General features: G+C 50.8%; 7 protein-coding genes across 7 annotated transcripts; 5 read left to right on the forward strand and 2 right to left on the reverse strand.

The window, feature by feature from the left end:
- Window positions 1-379: 379 nt before the first annotated feature.
- COCCADRAFT_1913 (uncharacterized protein) lies at window positions 380-6484 on the forward strand (the record flags this gene model as incomplete). Its single annotated transcript, XM_007710328.1, has 1 exon — window positions 380-6484. The coding sequence occupies one exon, from the start codon at window positions 380-382 to the stop codon at window positions 6482-6484; it is 6105 nt and encodes a 2034-aa protein (XP_007708518.1).
- Window positions 6485-7634: 1150 nt separating this feature from the next.
- Window positions 7635-10167, forward strand: COCCADRAFT_23221 (uncharacterized protein; the record flags this gene model as incomplete). Its single annotated transcript, XM_007710345.1, has 2 exons — window positions 7635-7644; window positions 7847-10167. 2 exons carry the CDS (start codon window positions 7635-7637, stop codon window positions 10165-10167), a joined length of 2331 nt encoding a protein of 776 aa, XP_007708535.1.
- Window positions 10168-10374: 207 nt separating this feature from the next.
- Window positions 10375-12073, reverse strand: COCCADRAFT_1915 (uncharacterized protein; the record flags this gene model as incomplete). Its single annotated transcript, XM_007710329.1, has 4 exons — window positions 10375-10528; window positions 10618-11684; window positions 11738-11962; window positions 12032-12073. The coding sequence occupies 4 exons, from the start codon at window positions 12071-12073 to the stop codon at window positions 10375-10377; spliced, it is 1488 nt and encodes a 495-aa protein (XP_007708519.1).
- Window positions 12074-12652: 579 nt separating this feature from the next.
- On the forward strand, window positions 12653-13611 carry COCCADRAFT_86310 (uncharacterized protein; the record flags this gene model as incomplete). Its single annotated transcript, XM_007710399.1, has 2 exons — window positions 12653-13278; window positions 13341-13611. The coding sequence occupies 2 exons, from the start codon at window positions 12653-12655 to the stop codon at window positions 13609-13611; spliced, it is 897 nt and encodes a 298-aa protein (XP_007708589.1).
- Window positions 13612-13872: 261 nt separating this feature from the next.
- COCCADRAFT_23224 (uncharacterized protein) lies at window positions 13873-15088 on the reverse strand (the record flags this gene model as incomplete). Its single annotated transcript, XM_007710346.1, has 2 exons — window positions 13873-14872; window positions 15060-15088. 2 exons carry the CDS (start codon window positions 15086-15088, stop codon window positions 13873-13875), a joined length of 1029 nt encoding a protein of 342 aa, XP_007708536.1.
- A 1441-nt stretch (window positions 15089-16529) lies between these two features.
- Window positions 16530-17819, forward strand: COCCADRAFT_23225 (uncharacterized protein; the record flags this gene model as incomplete). The annotated part of the gene is made up of 2 exons (XM_007710347.1): window positions 16530-16898; window positions 16953-17819. 2 exons carry the CDS (start codon window positions 16530-16532, stop codon window positions 17817-17819), a joined length of 1236 nt encoding a protein of 411 aa, XP_007708537.1.
- Window positions 17820-19575: 1756 nt separating this feature from the next.
- COCCADRAFT_23226 (uncharacterized protein) lies at window positions 19576-23193 on the forward strand (the record flags this gene model as incomplete). The annotated part of the gene is made up of 2 exons (XM_007710348.1): window positions 19576-19757; window positions 19884-23193. The coding sequence occupies 2 exons, from the start codon at window positions 19576-19578 to the stop codon at window positions 23191-23193; spliced, it is 3492 nt and encodes a 1163-aa protein (XP_007708538.1).
- Between the last annotated feature and the right edge of the window lie 69 nt (window positions 23194-23262).

Below are 23262 nucleotides of genomic sequence, written 5' to 3' on the forward strand. Positions count from 1 at the left end.
TCCGTGTCCTTGGTCGGCGGCATCGAGGCAGGCACGGAAGCTGCATCGCGGAGGTGCCCCGTTGCCAAGACCCATCATCCCTGCCACCCATCATTCACAGTCGCGTCGCGTCACGTCACCTAAACGCTGCGAGACTGCACACAGTCGAATTTGGCCTCTGTCACACGGTCCATAGATTATATACCCAGCAGCAGTGCTCTCCATGGTCGCCTGCTGCTTGCTGTCCCCATTGCAGATGCCGTACAGAGTTTCTGTGTCGCCCTGAGGCTCTCCCCGTCATTGTCCAACCAACCACAGCACACATCATGGTAAGTCGGATACCTATGTACTCAGGCCTCTACAGCCACGGCGCCCACTACGCTCCTTCATCCCCTCTGACATGGTGCAGTCGAAAGCTTTAGTATGGCATCCCTACAATGTCGAAATTCCCGAAGAAACCGCCGAAGAGGAAGTCGACGACACCCAGGAGATCCAGATCGAAGAAGCCTTGAAACTCTACCAGACTGCCTTGAAGCTCCATTCTGAAGGCCCCGCATCTTTTGAAAAGACCGCTGCAGCATATAAGGCTCTATTTGATTCTGATATCTTCAAATACGCCGAATCGCTATCGGAATTCCAACGGCACGAAGTCTTTGGCGAAGACCTGGTCTTTGACACCATCTTGGAGGATGACTATGACGCAGGTCCCGTCCAGTCGACTGGCGCCGCTGACAGCGCCCCGAATACCCTCCAACAGATCCTCCATTTATCGTACAAGAATCATGGCCAGTTCTTGCTGGAGTCCATGCAGCATTGGGTTACAACGAATGGCCCAACACCTCAGGTGGAAGCTTGGAGCAAAATCCGCGACGCCCTCAACTACTTTGCTGAAGCGCTGGACAAGGAGGATACCGATCTCGACCTGTGGCTGCGAGCTGCTTCGGTCGCCGCCATGCTGGGTAGTAAGCGCCTCACACGCTATTGTCTAGAAGCAGTACTTGATGGAAATGACGAACAGTGGGAGAGTCTATTGCGACTGCCAGGATTGGAAGAAGGATTTGCTGGTCAACAGCTGCGTGAACTTGTTGAGCGACTGGAAGATAACGTTTCTCTCCAACAGGCGCCCTTGTCACTGATGAAGCGGAAGAAACTATCAGAGATGCTGAGGAAGAGGCTAAATCCATTTCAGTTTGCACCTCTTCCTGCTGACGTTGCCCTTGCCGAAAATCTTCACAATATCAAGGCTGCGCCAGAGACTGTGACACTGAGCCCGACAAAGTGGGATTGGGCAAGCGTAGGCGAGATCATCCTCCGGCAGTTTCAGGCAGAGCAACAGGGAATGGCATCCAATGTTCCTTCAGGGTCAAACATAGTGTTCAGCATTCCCCCTGATAGCGGCACCCCAGATCGAATCGAGTCTGCACCCGAATTGGAACCTATCGGGCTCGCACAGGATACCATACTGGCAGCACCGGAGTCTACGCCACCATCGAAGATTGAAGGGCCTGCTGCAGCCGAAAAGGATGGTGATGATACCATCATGGAAGAGCAAACTACCGAGGCTGATGTCAAGAGTGAGGAGGCCACATCAACTGTACCACCGGAAGTCGCACCAGCTCCGTCCCGCAAACGGTCTACGGACTCTGCTGGACTACCAGAAACTGCCGAAGGAGGTCGATCACGCAGTAAGCGAATTCGCGGACGAGACACAATCACCGAACCAGCCCCTGGAAGTGCTGCACAAGAAGCTAACAAACAGCTTGATGCTCAGTTGGAGCCCTACACGCATGCAGATCAATGTCTGTATGAGATCGTCAAGGACATATACTCACGCCTTGGTGTCGAGGGCATAAAGGATCCTGCTGAATTGCGTAGACTCGTCAACCCGCTTCCGGAAGCGTCTGCTCCCAGTATTACAGATCCTATTGACAAGGCAGCTTGCGATGTTTTCACTGCGCTTCGAAGTGGGCACATGAAGACTGCACAGATAATCTTGAGCTCTGATTCTTTCGATCTGCTAGGAGTAACGAGAGAACACGGATTGAACGCATTCTTAGGCTTCTCTAAATCGAGTTCAAGTCAAGCCTGCACCAAGCCAGTCCTGGGTAGCGAGGGGTTGAATTCATTCGCGCGAAGTGTAAACAACAATTGGTTCACAACCCAGGAGGTTGCATTTGCTTGGATTGAGAGCTTGTTTTCTCCCGGGTTCTGTCTACCCTCTGGATCCTGTGCCACAGGTCAATCAAGCTATCTATACTTCAGATGGGCAGATGATTTGAAGAGGAACATTGTACAAATCATTGTTCACATCGATGAGTTCATCTACGAACGTATGCTTGAGCGTGTCGAACAGCTCAACCGCAAGATGCTGGATGCTAGCCACCAATCTCGAAAGTACCAGCTGTCTAACTTTGATATCGCACAGATTGAAATAGTGGAGGCCTTGTTTGAGCTGCACTTGGACATCTATTCGCTTATCAAGCACCCACACAGTACGATAGACATTAATACGCGAACTCTCCAGAGCGACAGGTTACAGCGATGGTCCCACCTCGCACGAGACGTTATACAGTTACGGTCTGACTGTCTACCAAGCCAGGATTTGGATGATCTGGCTCTCCGTCATATTTGGGCTACAGTGTCACAAATGAGCGTTAGCGATGAGGTGGCACCAGAGCATGTCTTGTCTGCTATGGCCCAGCTGAAGACCATGTTTGAGCATTTGGGCGACCGTACGATTCAGTTGCAGAACAATGCTGTAATGCCCGAGCTATCAACTGCTGCGATTGATCGAGAACTCGTACGCATCAGCATGAAGGACTTCTTCCTTAAGGTTTTTGACCAAGACGAGCAGGATCCAGTGACAGTAATAGAAAGTCTAGAGCCAATCTTGGAATTCGAAAACACAAGGGAATCAAACATGCCGGTTGAGTCAGCTGGCTCTGATGAAGGCGCACCTGATGCACGTAGCTCGCCCACTGGAAGTATCGAAGGTTCATCCACAGATAAACAGCTTGGCCATGCGTCTCCAATTCTAGAGATGCGCAAGTTTCTCGATTCTGCAAACGTAAACGTACGACTGTCTCTCTGGAACAGGTTGCGTGTAGCCTATGAAGCCATCGACTATCCTTCCAAAGTTATATCGTGCTTCTTACGAAGTATCGAAGCCCTTGTGGATGATCTCGGATCTTCGGCTTTCCAGGAGTTGCCAACGCTTGATCGCCAACACAAGTTGTTGACCCGATACCGAGTCATTGACGACATGGTTGTTAAGATCCTTCAGATAATACGCGACGATGGGACGCCGCTCGACTGTATTTACTACGAGCATGTGCAATCTTCCATGTCAACAATTGCTAAACTGTTGCACATCATGTCGGCTGCAGACATGCTCAGAGACTACATCCGCATCAACCATATCCCTATGCCTCGAGTCGAATCCCATCCGAGCCAGGCATTTGTCAATATGATGGCACGACTTGGCGACATACATCTACGGCTCTGGATGTTACAGTACCATTTGCTCAAGGATGGCTTATCCCAAGATCACGAAAGCTTCCCTACTCCTTCCGAGGATCTATTCGAATACATTCGTCATGTGCACCATGCTACTGGTGTGCGTGGCTTCTGCCATCTGTCAAACCGTCAGTTTTTGAGGCTTGCAAAAGATGAGTTACTTCGCATTGACGATGTTGTTGATGGTCACAGTTATGCCACCGAGCTCTGCCAGGTTCTTCACGATCTTTATGGTCTGAAGCTATTTATCGAGCCTTTGGAGTGCCAGGATTTCCAGACCACACCAGATGCCCTCGACAAAAAGACTGCCTTCAGCATCTTGTCATTCGCCATGTCACAAGTTGCAAAGGTTGATTTGAAAGATTTGCCTAAGACAGAACTCAAAGGAACCATCGAAAAGATACATACCGCGTTAGGTAGGCCCAAACAGAACGATGATATCACTTTCAACCGCAAGGTAATTTCATCGTACTTCAAGTCACCTGTCAACCCTGTCGAGTTGTTCGGATGCTTGAAAGGCGTTGGATCGCTTGCAACCAAGCATGTCCCTGCCGAAGATGCCGTGGCTGCATCCAAAGGTTGGTATTACATGATGGGCAATATTGCACTCAGCAAGTTCAAGTCACAAAAGCGCATGACTCAAGGACCTACAGAGGACTTGAACTATGCTCAAGCGTTCTTTGTGCAGGACCTAGAGCACTCCATTGAGCGTTGGGAGACGTGGTATCGCCTTGCGCAAGCCAATGACACCCAGCTTGAGGAGGCGGTCTCATGGAACGCGGATAAAATGAACAGCAACAGCGCTGATGTTGTCAATTTCCAACGGGCTGCAATCAACTGCTACATCTTGGCTGTAGCCTGTGCTGTGCGCGACCCTAATGTAGGACCAAATACCCAGGCCAAGATTGCGCAGATGTACACAGAGTTTGGCAACCGCATATATGCATCTTCCAGGGAGCCTTTTAGAATGGAGGCGTTCCAAATTCGAGAGATTGAGAAGCGGTTCTGCAATCTCCAGACAAATGCAACTCTATACAAAGAGGTCGCATTTGCTCCATTGCAGACTTACACAGCCTGGAAATTTGCAAGCACACTTTACAAACGAGCAATCAAAGGCAACCCGAACAAATGGTGGAATCACTACATGCTTGGAAAGTGCGGATGGAAGATGTGGTCTACCAACGACAGCGCCATGCGGTATACCATGTCCATTGGCGCACCTGTTGCTCCACAGAATGGCCCAAGCTGGGAGTCGGTCATTGAGGCCTTCACTAGTGCGATCGAGACACTACCTGGAAAGAAAGGACGCAGCGGCGAGCCAGTTCTTGAGCCTCACTACAAACTAGTATCCGTTACCCATAAACTTTTCCAGCGTGGTGCCATCGACTACGAAAAGGGAGTGGAGATTCTCTCAAACACATCGTATGCCCAGAACAGCAAGGCTCCAGAAAGCGAAAACGACTGGCAGAGATACATTCTTGCCATCTTGAAGTCCTTGCGTGCAGCAGACAAGTCAAGCTGGCACCATCGTGTCATATCACGCGTTGCTCACACAATCTACGATAACGAGAAGAGCCCATCGGTGGCTCAGGATGCTAAGCATGAACTTATGCAGCAGATGTTTACTAAAACCATGGCTGTTCAGGTCTGGAAGCCCGAGAACGAGCGACCTGGCAGGCACTTTGTATACACTACTCGCTACACCAAATTTTTCATCGAACTTCTGGACTTGACTGAGGATAAGGCCAATTTCGAAGCGCTTGCGAAACGCGTAAGACGGAAACAGACGGACTTTTTTGAACATCAGAAACTGTGGCAAGATCTATGCACGCGTTACCTCAAGTTGCTACGAAGAATTGGCAGTATACCTGAAGGCCAAGAAGATTCAGCTTTCAAATCCGTCAATCATGATGAATTCAACACGCTTGCTCTTCGTTTGGAGGCGTGGTGTCAAAACTCAGCTACGCAACACCCTGTACTGGATGTTCTCCGCGACGCGATCGAACTCAAACGCCTCAACAACGGCATGATGAAGCCTCTTCTCATTGACGACCTCATTGGAGATACTTATGCGATGTTGTATACATCGATTGGTCCCACTTTGTCACCCCTCCCATCGGAGCAAGAACAACAACAACAACAGCAGCAGCAGCAGCAGCAACAACAACAAGCTCTGCTTGCTCAGCCTCGACCAGCACCTTTTGGAGGCTCTGTAACATCTACAGGCGCTGTACCCATCTCATCGTTGATGCAAGTTCAGATTGATGGCTCAGCAGAAGGAAGCAACGGATCACCTTTCAGCATGTACCATTCCGGTCAAATGCCCTCTCAACACACCAACCAGATGCCTCAGATGGCGGCACAACCTGAACAACCAGTAAAGCCCAGAGTCAAGGCAGTCGGTCGTAGGGAAATCGCAAGAAGGGCTGAAGCATGTGTCCAGAAGACTGCTGCTGCCTCCGCTCAATCTACCTCGATTCCAATTCGATCACCTCCCCCTGCCAATGAGGCGCTCTCTGCTGTCACCGATCAAGCAGCAGCATCACCAGACAAGACCGCCGAGCCCACTGCTGAACCGAACACATCCACTGAAAACCTTCAACCCTCTTTCGACCAAAGCGAAACCGCCACCGCCGCTCCAAGCGTAAACAACGACGAACCCGCCCCCAGCGCTCCCGCCTCCGTCCATGATGACGCCGACGACGAAAGCGAGCTTAGCGAACTCGATGAAGACGAAGTCGAGGAAATCCACCAAGAAGTTCAAAACGACACTTTACGTCGCTCTGCCTCCATTGCTGCTTTGAACAAGCCTCTTTTCCCCCACTTAGCTGCAACAGCAGCAAAGATGGCTCCTGTGGATAAACGCATCGAGTCTGAACGCGGAGATGATGACCCGGATGATGATGAGACAATGGATAGTGATACTATTCATGTCACTGCTCCGAGGCCGGCGAGGGCGAGGGATGAGGATCGGATGGATGTGGATTAGAGGTAAACAGTTTTCTTGGTAGTCTGGATTGCGGCGATGAGGGCTTGTTGTAGCTTTCTTGGATCGTTTTCTTATTAATGTATCACTGTACTATTACCTGTCGGATAGTAGTGCACGTCCGTACCTGTTATTCTTTCTTTCAAACTGTGGACGTACGGAGGGAGGACATGTATTGGTATCACTTGGATTTCTTTTTCCTGTTCCCTATGCTGTGTTCTAGATACCCGGTTTTATAGGGCTCGTATGCATACGCAATACGTAAACGGCTTTTTGGAGATCTCACTGTGCTGATTTGTGAACTTGTGTGAAGTTGATCTGGTGTACTAGTGAAATTCATTGTCTTCCATGATAGAAAATTTACAAAGAATTAATTGATTCAATACGGCTACACAACCTGGGAGGCAGTATCATAAGGAAGGGCGATATGAGTATACTTAGATTGCCATTGTGTCTTCTGATGGGTACTTCAGTCGAATATGAATTTCGATAATGATCTACTCGTGATCCAAGAACGAACTAAATGAAAAACATTGTGAAGGATAGGCTAGCAAAAGAACTGATTGATTTCCTGAAAAAAAGATCACATATCAAAGCCAGTCAACTAGTGTGTATTCCTTGTGTCGGCTTAAAAGCAGGCAATGGTGGTTGCGTACCTACCCTGCCGATATGCACCAACCACGAGCAAAAGTAAGAAGCTGCACTATTTCATACCAAAAAAAGTGCAAAAAAGCAAGTCGCAAATTACTTGGCGGTACTGGGAACTGTAGACACGTTAGAAATGTCTCAGGACCACCAATTTGTGAGGTTGAACGTACTCGAACCCAGGCTGGCGCGGATCTGGATCGGGACAACTGAGTGTCCGCCAGCCACAACGCGACGTCATACCACTAGACCATACCACCGTGGTATTTCTTTGATGACGAAAATTGCAGTTGGTCGATACTAATAGTTGGCAACATCACATGAAAAGCCATCTTCGAGTTGTAACAAATTTCTTACACCTGAATCGCTGGGAGTGTAAAGGAATTTTGAACGTGTGTGGCGGGGTCGTGGGGTCTGTGCCAATCGTCATAGGTGGGGCAGCGTTTTTGCTGGTGTTCGGTATATTCTTCCTTTACCCAATCGGTCGACACACAGCACGTAACTCAACATGCCTGCAGGTAGGTCTTGGATCCTCTAACATCTATGGTGCTTTTCTAAATACAATCCTCAACATGCATCCAGTTGACGTTGTTGCGAAGGCTGGCAAGCGCACATGTTTGCTCAAATTTTCTATACCTAGATAAAATATGCTTGAACACCATGCTGCACTTGCCCACGCGACTTGCAAAACACTTGACAATGCTAATTTCCGATGATTAGACTTCTCGTCACCCCGACAATCACGAGGCAAGCAACGCAAATCATACCGCGTTGAGGACGAATACTCGTTTCTTGACGAAGAAGACGGGTCTGCAGCATCTGGTAACCAATCGCCAGCCTTCCAGGACGATGATGAAGACGAAGACGATTTCATGCCCGATGCCCAGGAAGAAGAAGCCGAAGACGACTTTGAAGATGAAGAGGAGGAGAATGACGAAAACGAAGACGTAGAAGAAGACGAGGAAGAATCAGATGATAGCCTTGTAACCCCCAAACGCGGCGCTCGCGGGCCAAAAGCTACTCCCGTCAAGCAGCCCACCACGCCGCTTGTCCAGCGCAACAAGCCATCTACAGAGCATGTACCCTCGCCTATTATATTCGCTAAAGGCAGTGGTATTAAAGTGCGCAATGTAGATGCCGAGAACAAGCTGCGAACACGCGGCGTACCTGATTTCGACAAGATTGGAGGCCATGAGCCGCGGTTGAAAAACTTGTTCGGGCCGGATGGCCAGCATCTTAGACCTGTTTTGGCGTCTCGCGACTACTGGAGTTCTCAGGAGACGTTTCCGATCAAAAAGCCTGGGCGAGTTGACCCTGGCCAGACTGAGTTGGGGGGCTTGAGAAGAAGCTTCTTTGAAAAGGAGGGTACTAGGGAGAAAGAGAGTGAGGTGCTGAAACAATGGTATAGGCATACGGGAAAGATGGTATTTGAAGCCTCACAGGCTACCAAGGAATTATCTAAGGATGAAGCTAAGGTGTACATGCGGAATGATGGACCAGAGAGTTTGAATGTACTCACTGGGCCTGTTGATAGTCCCCAGGTTACCGCTCTCGAAAAAGGCACTTATATGCATGTTGGACAGTCTTTCCCAGACAAGGACAGCAGAAGGGGATGGCTATTCAATTCTGGATCCAGGATACAAGACGCTCAGTGGGCCACCAAGGAGGACAGTCGAACACAGTATGTTGCTGTCGCAGTTGAGCAGCGCCCCATGGATGGAAACCGACCCAAACCAATGGAAATACCAAAGGCGCCTGCTTTCAGTGCTACGGCGCCATTTCCAGCCTCCATTCAGATCTGGGCGTTTGAAGCTACTGAAGAAGGAGAACTGGATAGCTCAAAAGAACCTAGACTTGAACTTGTCGTTTGCGCCAACTGGGGTGCCCCTAAACAACTGCGGTGGTGTCCAGTCGCTGCTGCAGACACAAACGCAGACTCTGATACTGAGACGGAAACTCATATCGGCATGCTCGCAGTAATCTGGTCAGACGGACGAGTTCGTATCCTCAACCTTTGTGTCCCAAAGCGTCCAGACGGACAATGTCAACCTACATACCTCCGCTTCTCGCACACAGCCTTCGAAGTCTCAATCCCCCAAACCGTCCCCTCCTGTCTCCAATGGCTCTCAGGAACCACTCTCGCTGTCGCCACAGCTGCTGGCACCGTAGCCATCTGGACCCTAACCCGCCCTGGCACCCTCTCCCCAACCAACAACCCGCGCCCCTGGTTCTACCACCAACTAGCCGACACCTTCATCCTAACCATCTCCTCTGCCTGGCCCTCAAACCCGCACTATCTCTCCATCAGCACCGCCGACGGCTTCGCCCGCCTCTTCGATCTGCGCAGCCCCACCGCTGACACCACAGCCTCCATCCGCGGCCGCACGTTATGCCTCACGCAAGCCTGGCACGAGCACACGCAGTCCTTCGTCATGCCCGACGAACACTACATCCTACGGCACACGCCACTCCGCCGTTACTACCACAACTTGTACAGCATGCGACTGGACAATAGCATCACGCGCGTGGCTACGAGTCCCGTGCACCCGGGCGTCCTGGTCGGCGGCACGGACGGCGACGTACAGACGAGTAACCCCGTGATGCGCATTGCGAATTACAAGGTTGTGCCGTGGCAGCAGAAATGGTTTGTGCATGAGTGGAGGAGCGAAGTAGGGAAGTTGACGGTTAAACCCGTCACTATAACTAACGCTCACGGAGAAGAAAGATCTGGAGAAGGAGAAGAAAAAGAAGAAGATAGTAATGCCAGTGTGGCGAAGGTACCAGAGGACATTCTCGCACAACCTCTTGTACGCATGTCGGAGGGTTACAAGGCGGTGCAGCAGGGTATCGCGAGTAGCTCTGTGTCGAAGAGGAAAGGGAACCCGGAGATTGGGCGGTCGATTAGTATTTTCGAAGAGAAGTCCGCGGTTACGGCTCTGGCTTGGAATCCGAGTTTGAAGTATGGGACGTGGGCGGTTGCGGGGATGGGGTCGGGGCTGTTAAGGGTGGAGGATGTGGGAATTGTGGAGAAGAAGAAGTAGATTTGTTGTGGGAGTTGAAGAGGGGTGGATTCTTTTTTTTTGGGGGGGGGGGGGGGGATGAGAAGGAAAGAAGATGGAGAGTTATTTTCCGTGAAATCACATGTTCTTTTTACTAGTTAAAATAAATACATCAGCGATTACATGACATGAGATATCTTCAATCTTGACAGTGAAAAAGAATTACCAAATTGGTCATATTACACAATCTTACCTCACCGGCCTCATCTTGCACAAAAGCGGTGACTTCTCCCACAAAATATATGTCGCCTGATCGATCCAGTTCTTGCTCTCATCGCAAAGCTCGATGTCAAAGTGATAGTAAGTTTTTGCAGCAAGGAGCCGGATCTCATGGTATGCCATACTAAAGTCACGCACAAGTTAGCACAGTCTCCTTTTCCCTAGAAAAACAAAACATGGTATATATAGCCAAAGTGGGAAAAAAGGGCTTACTTCTTCCCAACACAATCCCTCGACCCAATCGAAAAAGGCTGAAGGCACGCCTTCTCATCGCTGTCAAACTCCGGGTCACCCAGCCACCGTTGGGGCAGAAACTCCGTCGGGCGCTTGAAGTTGCACTCGCTCATGTACATGGCATGTTGTGGAATGCCCACAGTGGTATGAGGAGGCACAAATCTGCCACAGATGGTGGTTCCGTCTGCGGGTGTGCGACGAGGTAACGTGAGAGGAACTGGTGGGTAAATACGAAAAGCTTCTTTGATGCAAGCAGCGAAGTAAGGTAGAGCAGCGAGGCGTTCCATGGTCATGTCGTCTGTGCTCTCAAATTCGTTGCGTATCTCCTGAGACAATTTTGCCATGCATTCAGGGTTGCGGAGGAGCAGGTATGTCAGGCCTGATAAGAGGGTTGCCGTAGTTTCCGTGCCTGCAATCATGAAGACGGACGCGTTTGAGTCCATTTCTGGTCGTGTTAGACCCTTGCCTTCCTTCTGGCTCAGTACCAGGTCCCAGAGATCAACACCTTGGCTATCACGGCCTTTTTCGAGGCGTTTTGTGACACGTGTGGTGGAGTGGTTGAAATGGTCCATGCGTTTCTTGGAGATGGAAGCTGGTGCGAATATTGTGAATAGTTTCCATAGCAATGGGTAGAACCGCATTAGGGTCAGGATACTTGAGAGCTTGAGGGCTCCAAAAATGTTACTGACCCACGGATCGTATTCGGCGTTGTCGAGCATATGGAGGGGCTCGCCAAACGTCAAATCGCCCATAACATCGAAGGTGGTAAAGTTGAAGAGCCGGACGAGATCGAATTTTGTTTCTGGATTTTCTTGTACGCCTTTTTTCAGCACGCTTACAAGTTGGTTAATGTACCTGAGGAAGAGAGGTTCCTGCTGTTTTAGAGCGCGATCCGAGAAGGCTGAAGTAAAGATTTTTCTTTGGCGAGTATGAACGTCATCTGGTGAATTAAGGAGATTGAATGCCCCATTGAGACTCTCTGGGTATCGTATCGGGTCTTTATGAGGCAAAGAGCCTGCTGTTCCTTTTGTGCCATGGCCGTGGATCTGTAAGGCCGTTAGCCAACGCCGCATAGATAGTAGACCAAGAATTTACTCACATCTTTCCACGCACCAGGATCAATGAAACTTAGTTCATTATGAGCAATTCGAACTATCGGCCCGTATTTACGGTGCATATCTTGATACATCTTGTCGCGAGCGCCGGTTGCAACGGCAATATGGACTGGAATGCGTGTTGCGACCAACAGTTTGGGGCCCGGGAATTTACGGAGGGGATGGAAATAAATTCGATATACAGCTACTGCAACAAAGCGAAAGACAACCTGTCATCAGTTAGTTTGGCAGCCTCGAAACGACATTGAGCAAGTTGCCATAGTTGAGGACATGCTGACCAGAGCTATCAAAGCGCCAAAGAGGCTCAGGAGGGAGGCCATTTTGAAGGAGCTTGGTGAGGTTGGCAGAGGCGTCGTATTGCGGCAAAGGGAGAGAAGAGGCAGCAGCCCGCTATGTAGGACGCGGGCCCTGTAGCTTGGAACAAGCGTTCTTTATGCTGGTTACCAACGGTACATACAAGGTTCCGTTATCCGATCTGCAAACAATATGGAGTGGCACGGTTCTAGTCCGCGGCCAATTAGCAGATGTGTTTCATGGTCGCTTTATGGACATGGGCGATACCAATTACGCGGTCCATCAGCAGAATATCGGATATTACGCCAATCAGACAGACGCCCATATGTGATGTTCGAGTGTCTTGGGAGAAGAAAGTTGAGCGAGTCACCGTGTTTTACTGCATACTAGTAGTAGCGATGCTGAGCATGCATGTCCTACGTTAGTTCATTGCGTTGGATGACCGTATAATGCACAGGGTGATGTCAGCTTGTCAGCCACATACCCAGCCGTTACAAGAGGTCCGTGCACCCATCAGATCGTGACTTCGCGTTAGCGACGTTCCCTGACTTATCTTAGACGCTCCCAATTCCAATCCACCAAAAAAATATAAAGAAACAAAAACCATGGTAGCGAGACCAACACAAAGTGGCATATCAGCCTTATTCAAGGCCTCCTCTTCGAGAACAACACCATTGGCACACAGGACACAAACCCGTACATTATCTTCCTCGCGCATCAACGCCGCATACAATGCGACCCCACCACGAGCAGCAACAACAAGCACCACCTCCTCCACAGCCGCGAAACCCGCTTCCTCAACCACAACATCAACCCCCCAGCGAACCGTAACACCTCAATTCCCCGCAAAAGAACCCCCAGTCCCCACGACCCGCAACGCCACCGCAGATTCTGCCGCCGCGGCCGCTCAATCGAAACGTTCGCTCACCGAAGGCCTCTCTGATGCGCCGCCAGAGCTCGAAGGCGTGCCCGCAATAGACTGGACGCGCTCGTACCACGGCCTCGGCAGTGTGTCGTTTACGCCAGAGCAATCTGAAGCCCTACTCGCACCCGTCACACAGGACGACGTCGAAGTCAAGCCAGACGGCATTTTGTACCTCCCCGAGATCAAATACAGACGTATTCTGAACAAGGCGTTTGGACCTGGTGGCTGGGGTCTTGCGCCGAGAGGCGAGAGCATAGTAACTGCGAAGTTGGTTACGAGGGAGTACGGATTAGTAGTACAAGGACGGTACGTTTGCATACATATCTTCCACCACGTGAACAGCCATACTGACGATGGGATTTTATTAGCCTTGTCTCCATTGCCCGCGGCGAACAACAATATTTCGACCCAGATGGCATCCCTACTGCGACCGAGGGCTGCAAGTCCAACGCCCTGATGCGATGCTGCAAGGATCTGGGCATCGCTTCTGAACTCTGGGACCCGCGCTTTATCCGCGAGTTTACGAGTAAGATGACAAAGGAGGTGTGGGTCGAGCACGCGACTACAAAGAAGAAGCGCAAGATTGTCCTGAGGAAAGATGATAGCCCAAAGTATCCGTTCAAGGAGGTCAAGTTATAGAAAGTCATGAATCACGCATTTTATGGGGCGGGAGGCGTTGAGCGTTTTCTGCCCTTAGAGATATGCATGTTATACCTCGGTTTGTAGCAATACCACTCATGTCTATCGAGTTTTTGGCTAAGGGAAGTAGACACACGGCTTTTATGATACAGTCGTGAGGTTTTTTCAGTTGTAATACCATCATCTACTTTTTTGTGCCGTCAAAACGCCAGAAGCCATTTATATTTATCCCGCGGGTCTTGATCATCTTGGGGACCTTTTCTAGCGATCTCCCAGATCAAACCCGGACCCCCTTGATCTGTTTCTCAGCTCGCCGGGGTCTCGTCCATATGCCAGAGGGTCGTCTTGAGATGCTTCCTGACGCTGCCAGTTCCATGGCATCCATCCACTGCTCGTCCTCCGACCAAGGGGAGGTGGTGTGATGGGGTATGGTGGCCGGTCTGATCCAGAGCTCAGCTCGTCACGCTCGATTCTGTCAAACTCTGCTTCGCTCCTGTTGCGGGACAGACTACCACTGCTCCTGCTGGATTCGTAGTGTGTGTTTCCGCCCTTTTGCTGGATGCGGATATTTTCTTGCTCGCGGTCAAACGCTTGCAGGAGGCTTTCGAGGCGCTGGCGCTGCGATGCCACGTAGTTGAGTCGGTCTTCGTTATTGCGGATCGAGTCTGGGACGAGTTTGGCTGCACCACGGCTCAGGTCAGAGGCCTGTGCATCCCTTGTTTCGGCAGTGCCAGCAGTGTATAGTGCGCTCGCTCCGCTGAGTGCCTGGTTCACGAGACCATATAGGTCATTGCTACCCCTTGCTGCGGGCATCTGAAATCTGCTCATAAGGCTCTGTGCATATGTCTGTCCAGCTGGCGGGGGTGCATCTGGCTTGCGAGGTGCGAAACCTAGCAGGTTGACCCTGACCCACTCGATGCCCATCTCGATATAGGCCATGCCTGCCGATTTCGCACGGTCATGGCTCTGGGTTATAAAGTCATCAATCTCCTTCTCGTGGTGGTACAAGAACGGCTCCAAGTGTTCTTGGTAGATGTAACTTGCACCCTGAGCGCCCGGCAGGATCAAATATAGATGTGCAAAGAAGCGGATCCATGAGTAGAATGGCACCCAACTCAGGATGAAGTCGAATGTATTCTCGACGGCTGAACAAGCGGATAAAACGACAAAGTAGATCAGCCACGGAGCGAGGAGGGCTGGGTCGGATGTGTGGAGGGCTTTGTATGATGCGAAGATGGGAAAGAAGACTGTAGTGACAACACTGGTGAGTTGTTAGTGAAAGCACTCATACAGTGTGTCGTTGTCTTTGGAAAGAAATCATAGGTTCAAGAGCCTGTATTGAGTAATGGCTCGCATGCTACACACTTTGGGCGGCCAAATTCACGATAAGCCGTGTCCGACTGGGTTTGCTTGGACATTGAAACGCGGGGGGGCGGGGTATAACTTACGTCAGGCCATCGGCAATGAAGCCGAACATGATGGCTGGTCTTCAAATCAATGCAACGAGGGTGGTGGATATGAGGGGAGATACAAGGAGAGCCACAAGCACAAGTAGCGAGAGCTGAGGCTTAGCCCGGGTACGCGGCGGAGATGCGGAACAGCCTGAGCGGCCTGGTGATCCACGGGATGCACGTCAGTCGCCGGCCAACAACGGCGTCGCGCTATCCGCTTTCGGTCCTTTGCGTCTGAACATCACCTGCTGGCCGCATTGTGACCAGAATTTGTCGCTGGTATCCTCGTGAGCCTCTGGGTATACTTGCAGCTGTATCCTTCAGCGCTGCCTTGTTCAGCACTTTTTACTACTCTTGGAACGACTTCGCAGAGAAGCGCCGCCACCACATTTACCGTAATATCTCCGAAAAGAAGAAACAACATAGATGACATCATCTTTGGTCATAAAGCTCTGGAGAGATACCTTCATTCTCATGCTCTGAGTCTGAGCTTGCAACGTTTGGGGCAGTTATCGTTGAAGGTAAATCACTTTTGAAGCGCAGCCCATCATACAGCTTCTGGTGACTTACCGCATTGAGCCATCCGCAGACCTCCTGGGTTTCTTTTAAGATCAACCAAATATCTCAAACCTTCTCTATCGTGCGAAATTGTCCGTGTACTAACGCCTATATTAGACCATGTGGGGTGGAAGCTCTACTGCTGACAATAAGACCACTACCAGCGGCATCGGGAGCCGCAAAGGCTTGTTGCGGGCTAATCGCCATGTATGTAGCCATTGGTTTCCTTGGCTAGTTATCTACGTTCCTCTGCGCGTAAATCCGGTACTTCTACAACTCCTCCAGCACCCACTTCACCTCACCCAAACGGGCAGGACACACGAGAGCCGAAGACGCCTCCCATGTTGCCATGGCTGCCAAGATCACGCTTATGGCGACCCTGGATCCGATAACAGCTCCCACCCCGCATTTGCAACATTGCTGCCGTTTGACATCATTTGACTATGCTCTACAGAGGCACAATCGAGCATTTTATATCCAGCTTGCAGAGTGATGGATTACGTAAATATGCCCCCATGCCTTCCCGGTTATCTGTACAGCTACAGTAGCCCGGGTCCGTTTACTTGGCCCGAGACTTGACATGGCCGATCATGCCTAAAATGCCAGTCAAATACCCAGTAAGCATGTTGTAGCTGCACCAAGTCTTGGTATGAACGTACATTCACCCAATCTTTGCAAGCCCTGATGCCGGACGACGTATGCCAATTGTTGGGGTGCTGGTGCCTCACATATTCTGCCATTGTAGATCAAGCTATCGGAGGCCCTTTGTTAGAAAAGGGAAAGCTTACTCGCATCAAGATGCCGAATGGTTTGTGTGACATGGATTACGCACAAGTATAAAACCCAGAGAAATTCCTACAGAATTAGCCCCAGGTTCTCGTTGCTGAAACTCGTCCGACGAGCTCTATCATGGCTTTGATAAGATCAATTGTGGCATTACTTGCCCTTCAATTAGCTAGCGCAGCACCCCAAGCCTCAGTGACCTCATCTGCTGTCAGTTCTCCTAGCCCAACCGGGCTGGATCCGGCAGTCTTACTCTCTACAGAGGAAGTCGAGGAGCTCTACAGCCTCCATGAAGAGCTTGTCAACATCCCATCCATCTCTGGAGACGAAATCGAATGTGCGGATTTTGTATCAAAGTATTTAACCAACTTGGGCTACTTTGTCGATAAAGTACCAGTCAATGAAACAGGCACATACAATGTCTTTGCCTATCCCCAAGCGTTGAAGGACGAGGGAGTATGGCCGGAGGTTCTCATCACTAGTCATATTGATACTGTACGCGCAGCGTCTGGGTCTGTAAATCACAAACAACTATTGACTGGAAAATAGGTACCACCATTTTATCCATTTGAACGCCGTGAGAGGAATGGCACAACCTACCATTTTGGCCGAGGAACCGTCGACGCCAAAGGACCAGTCGCAACCATGATCATCGCATCCCACAAATTCCTTCAGTCCCGGAATGAAACAACTAGCTTAGGCATGCTATTCGTCGTTAGCGAAGAAAACTCCGGTGCAGGAATGAGAGCATTCGCAAAATACGCATCTAACACGACCTTCCGAGCCGGCATCTTCGGCGAACCAACCGAAGGCAAGCTTGCAAGCGGCCACAAAGGCAGTTTCGGCATCACTCTCAAAGCCATCGGCAGGGCGTCTCATTCCGCATACCCGTGGCTCGGTGTAAGCGCCATCAACTACGTCGTCGACGCCATCTCCGCACTAAGGGCTTTGGAACCCGCTCTCCCCAAGAGCGAACTTTTGGGTGCTTCAACACTCAACACGGGTCTCATCGCTGGTGGTGTCGCCAGCAACGTCGTGCCTCCCAACGCCAACGCAAGCGTCTTAGTCCGTGTTGCACGCAGCGAAGACAATGCTGTCGACACTATCAAAGATATGGTTTCCGGTCTGTTTGCTCCGCTCGTCAGCAGCGCCAAGGAAGTCAATGCCACGTTCGAATACACATATTCTACCCTGTCGACGAGAGCGCAGATTCTGGATACGGATATCGAGGGCTTGGAGGTTGCGCCGGTGTTTTACGGGACTGATATTCCGAATTTGCCGCAGGTGGAGAAGAGGTATTTGTATGGGACGGGTACGATTGAGGTGGCGCATACGCCGGATGAGATGTTGAGTCAGGAGGAGTTGGTGCAGGCTGCGGAGGCGTATGGAGCGATTCTGAGGACGATTTTTGCGTAGTAGGATTATGGAGAGGGAGGGAGTATGGATTCATGTAGAATGGTGTGGTCTCACTGCGCCATTGCTATTGAAGTTCTAAATATATTCATGGTGCATGAACGATGTCAAAGTGCTACTTGTGTTTGTTTGATGCTTCTTCGCCAAAATTTCGAATTACACGAAAGTGGTATACGGCAGGCTGGTATTCGCGACAGGTAGCGACCTAGAGGCTGAAATAAATTAATGCGTTCACAATTTTTCACCTGAAAAGTCTCTTCACCGTGGTGTTGCCTTGGCAGAGTGAAAGTACAATACTCATCCCGCTCACTGGAGCCCTGCAAACGCCCATCCACGCGTCTGCCTTGGAGTGAAAAGAGGCAGAAGATAACGCAATCCGTCCTCGTGGTAGTGTTGCAAACGACGCCGTTCGCGCTAACCCGGTCCCACCAGGCATATAGATTGCACTCGCCTCGCTCAACCCATATCCTCTACCACACACATCACTTTCTATTATTACACACATTCTTACTTTCATTGTTATTTTCATTATTAATCTCATCTTTCTATACCTCCATCTTTCCATTCTTCCTCCATCTATACCTCCTACTATCATTTCCTCCCTTCCATTCCTAATTTCCCATTCCGACGCCTCCCCCCATCAAGGAGCTCACCATGATTGAGCACCAGCTCCGGCTCCCAATCGCACCCCTTGCCCACATGTTATGAGAGTAGAAGAGACAAGAAGGTTTGGAGGGCGCGGATTGCCCTTTGTTTTGCCATTTCGGTATGACATGACCCTGCTGCAGGGGTCTTGCATCTTTGTTGGAGGAATGATACGGTAAGACGTTCTTGGTCACTGATTGTTGTACTTTTAACTAACTGGACAGGGTTTCGAGGGTAGTAGCCCGGCTCCCAATAATGGGATTCCGGGCCTGGAAGATGTTAAATGAAACTTCAACGTCAACATCCGCGCTGGCGAAGTCAGCGGTTCTCCCGAACGCCGAGTTTCGTTGGCACCTCTCTCTGGACTGTTGGGCCTTCGGAGCCAGGAGTGGTTGCTTGTTTATTGTGGGATGACATGGGATTTGGCAAGACAGATATGGTCATCCTAACATACTTTATCCACTACATGTCATGAATTATTTTCTTCTTTTCAATCTTGACTTTTCTTTTCGAAGATGACGCAAACAACGTCATACCACTCGATTCGCTTCCCAACCAAGTGACGCTAGTTTGCCAAAATGACGGTCATGAGACATTGTCAAGGGAAGTGTCTATGGCAGGTATGTAGTACAGTAGTAATACGGATGTCGGATGGCATAGTCCCGAAGGAAGGGTTTCTTGGCACCAATACAGCAACGTCAGATGGTGGGGCGTGTCATTGGAGACGCATCTCACCCCCCGTCTGTGGCTAGGCACATCCAAGGCCTATCACAATCCTCTATAGCATGTACATACATATACTTATGCTTTATGGGAGGCTGAAGATGATGTTCTCGCTTGGCAGCGACCTCGTGCTGCGCGCATGCCACGCGAGCAAATGACGTGCCGTGGCCCTGGAGTGAGCGCGTGCGTGACCAGCCCAGGTCGTCGCTAATGTCGAATGCTCTCTCCTACGTCCGGTATATCATCCCTTTCCTCTGGCTTCCGCCCACGCGATCTCCGGCTGCATACATAAGAATCCAGGGTCTCGATCAGCAACGACTGCGCATGTCCTATGACGCGTTTGCGGCTGCTGGCTATTGGTCCTAACAATCTCCGCTGGATCCGCTACTAAATGCTGCTCACGCCTCGCACCTATTCCAACGCACAAACTGCCGACGCCGGCCGCAAACTTCCTGAACCCTCATTCTTCGTGTGCACAAAGTCGCGCAAGGAGCTGCAAGCTGAGGAGAAGCGTGCGCTGAGGATGTTGCTGCTGCACCAAAAAGGGGCTGTCAAAGTAGGCGAGGTTGTGAGGTGAGTTACTGTATACGGGCATGGGCACATGCCCCAGACATGGACATGCATACATGTCGTATGGTTTGGGGCACGCCAAAGCGCTCAACGGTCCCTCGTGTTCAACCGTGCTAAGACGCTGGGCAGGTACACACTTACATACACGCCCTCCGAAGACCGAATATTACCCCCGCCTCCTATCCTCCATGTCCGTATACGCAACTCGTCGGCCATTCCTCTGCGCGCCGCATACCTCCATGGGCCCTACACCATCCACGTCTCGGCCTACCCCTCCACCTTCAACCCCAACGTCAAAAATGAAGATGCCAAGATCTACGGCGCCCCCGACTTCGAGCCTAACCTAAAGGCAGGAGGTTACTGGAATACAAAATTGACTGTGCCCGAGCATGCGAGGACCGAGATTCCAGGGTATAATGCTGAACCGAAGACCGTCACTTGGATAATTGAGATTGCATCGCAGATCATCTTCTCAAATTCTGCGTCGGTAAACTACGAATTGCTAGTTGCACGCGACGAGCGATCACTTGACCTTGGCTTCACCGCTGTAACGGGGAACACACATGGAACGCCAGGAAAAGTTCAGGACCACCAGCAAGGAAGCCAGAAGCATGTTTCAAATCATGCAGGACAGCCCAAGGGCGTCTATTCTAAGGCAGTCAAATTGATAGTGGATGATACAACTAGTTTGTGGAACAAGCCCGAGTTGCCGGAATGGAAAGACGAGGAACCGGGCAGCGAGGGAGAGTCCAAGAATACTGACCATGCAAAGGAGCTGGCTGAGCGGAAAAGAAAGAATATTCACCTCGTCATTGTAACACATGGATTGCACAGCAATCTCGGTGCAGACATGCTGTACCTGAAAGAGAGCATTGACGCGACTGCAAGACAAGCGCGCGAGAGTCGGCGACAGCGACGCAAGGAGAAAAAGGGGGGTGGGACCAAAGCTGCAGGCAAGGACACATCCACTGCACCATTGTCTGGTGGCCAAGATGAGATATCGGATGCGGAAGATGAAGACGAAGAAAACGAGGAAGAAGTAGTCGTACGTGGCTTTGACGGCAACGTAATACGCACCGAACGCGGCATCCAGTATCTGGGGAAGCGACTTGCTAAGTACGTCCTGCGTTTAACGTACCCTGACCAGCCATACCTCCCAATCAAGAAGACCGTGGGACAAAAGCTGTCCAACACCTTTTCGCCTACAAGAGACAAGGCAGATGAGGGCATTCCTGCTCATCAAGGCAGTAGTGTGCATCACTTGTTCAAAGGTCGGGACAAACGGGCATACCGGTTCACCAGCATCAGCTTTATCGGCCACTCTCTTGGCGGTCTTGTACAAACGTACGCCATTGCGTACATCCACAAACACTCCCCTCACTTCTTCGATACAATTAAGCCTGTCAATTTTATTGCTCTGGCGTCTCCGTTTTTGGGGTTAAGCAATGAGAACCCCACCTATGTCAAGTTTGCACTGGACTTTGGACTGGTTGGTAGAACAGGACAGGATCTCGGTCTAACCTGGAGAGCACCCACACTGGCAAGGAGTGGCTGGACCGCAATGGGTAATGTGTTCGGAACTCAGGGCCAAGCTTCACAGCAGGAGGACCCTGGCGCTAAACCTCTATTACGAATTCTTCCTACGGGGCCTGCGCACCAGGTTCTGCGGAAATTCCGGAATCGCACCGTATACTCCAACGTCGTCAATGATGGCATTGTACCACTGCGTACAAGCTGTCTCTTGTTCCTTGACTGGAGAGGGCTGGGCCGGGTACAGAAAGCCCGGAGAGAAAACGGACTCATCGGTACCGTTGCTGTGTGGGGTTATGGTCAACTTACGGGGCAAAACTCTTCGCCCAATCCTTCACGAATTGGCTTTGCAGAGGACGAAAGCTCTGGAGCTGATTCTCCAACATTTCAGGGCGATGACACAGCTGTACCCCTACCAGGCGCTGATACGACCAATCAAGAAGACGAAACACAGGTATCTACAGTAGAGACTGCGGCGCATCAAGTGATTGAAGGACAAAAGAAGAGCCCAGATGAAAGAGACCCGAACGACAACTATTTTCAGCCGCAAAATACGCTGATGCAGTGGTGGAGCTATATCAGGCCCACTGGAAAGCATACCTCGCGAGACAAGAAGATGTTCTCGCGAAGCCAGACGATCTACAAGGATGATGAAGATGAACAATCTCCTACCCAGGCAGAAGACTCGTCGTCATCATCGCGTACGGACCAGCAAAGGAAAAGACCTCGAGCGACGCGTGGCGACTCCATTGTCGATAATCCTCGAAGCAACATGGCACCACCCAAGACTACGATATTCGAGTCGGCTGGTGATTTGATCAATCCCCCTGTACCTCCGCACTCATGGATCAACGATCCAACCACCCGAGCACGCGCCATCTTTCATGACAGGATCTATCACCCGGAAGATATCCCTCCGCCACCAATCAAGAAGAGGGCCACGCGAAACTTTTCAGGTGATAGTGTTGCCAGCCAGGCATCGACAACCAGTGTTGATGACAGTGTGATGCGTGTGGAAGAAAAGATTGCCCGCGCCTATCATAAGGATCTCTCGTGGCGTAAGGTATTGGTCAGCCTTGAGCCCGACGCCCATAACAACATCATTGTACGCCGTATGTTCGCCAACGCATATGGGTGGCCTGTCATCAAACATCTTTGTGATACCCACTTTGCCGACACATACTCGGCTAACACGCGCACTGAGCTCGAGCCTGCAGTTGAGCGAGCCGAGCCAATGGACAAGCCTATTGACAGAAATGGCGAGCGAGTCAAGGGGCAGCAGAATCAACACCCACCTGTTGAACGTTCCGACAGTGAGATGCGCGAGGTAGCTGACGAGTTGGCGCCTCTGCACCCGCTCACTTTGAAGATGCCAAAGAGATCCAATACGACCGACTCTATGCATAGTATTGGGTCTGGTGACTGGGATAGCATCTACTTCAACGAGACTAGCGACGATGAAGACGAGTTCGACGATCGTAATGCCGTGCAGCGTTTCTTCCAGCCCAATAGTGCAAAGAGCCCCCGAAGCCCTGGTTTTCCACCTAAGACACCTGACGGAAAGGGCACTAGTCAAGCGGACATTGCCGACTTCCTTCGTGGGTCTAATGTTGAAGTTCACAGGGGTCTTGGCGCAAGCCCGAAGAGTAGGACTGCTCCTACTCTGACAGCTGAGCCAGACTCAATCGAACCCGGCGAATCTTCTACTGCGAATGAACAAGTGGAACAAGCCTCGACCCACTCTGAGGCACCTATGGGTAGGATTAGCGGGGTTGGCTTGAGGAATGCTGCTGACGTTTCTGCATCTCCAGAGGGTAGTAAAGCGAGTCCTGGAGGCAGTAGCGTCACTGAGCAGGTTGCCAGACTGAGCAGCCCCAAGGCTGACAAGCAGGATGATGCTAGCTCGTAGTGCAGAGTCCGCGACATCTTGAGGCGGTTGACGGCGTAGAACGAAGAGGTGCAAGAGACGACGACAACA

This window comes from Bipolaris zeicola, assembly GCF_000523435.1.
Source record: "Bipolaris zeicola 26-R-13 unplaced genomic scaffold scaffold_17, whole genome shotgun sequence".
Taxonomy (NCBI): Eukaryota; Fungi; Ascomycota; class Dothideomycetes; order Pleosporales; family Pleosporaceae; genus Bipolaris; species Bipolaris zeicola.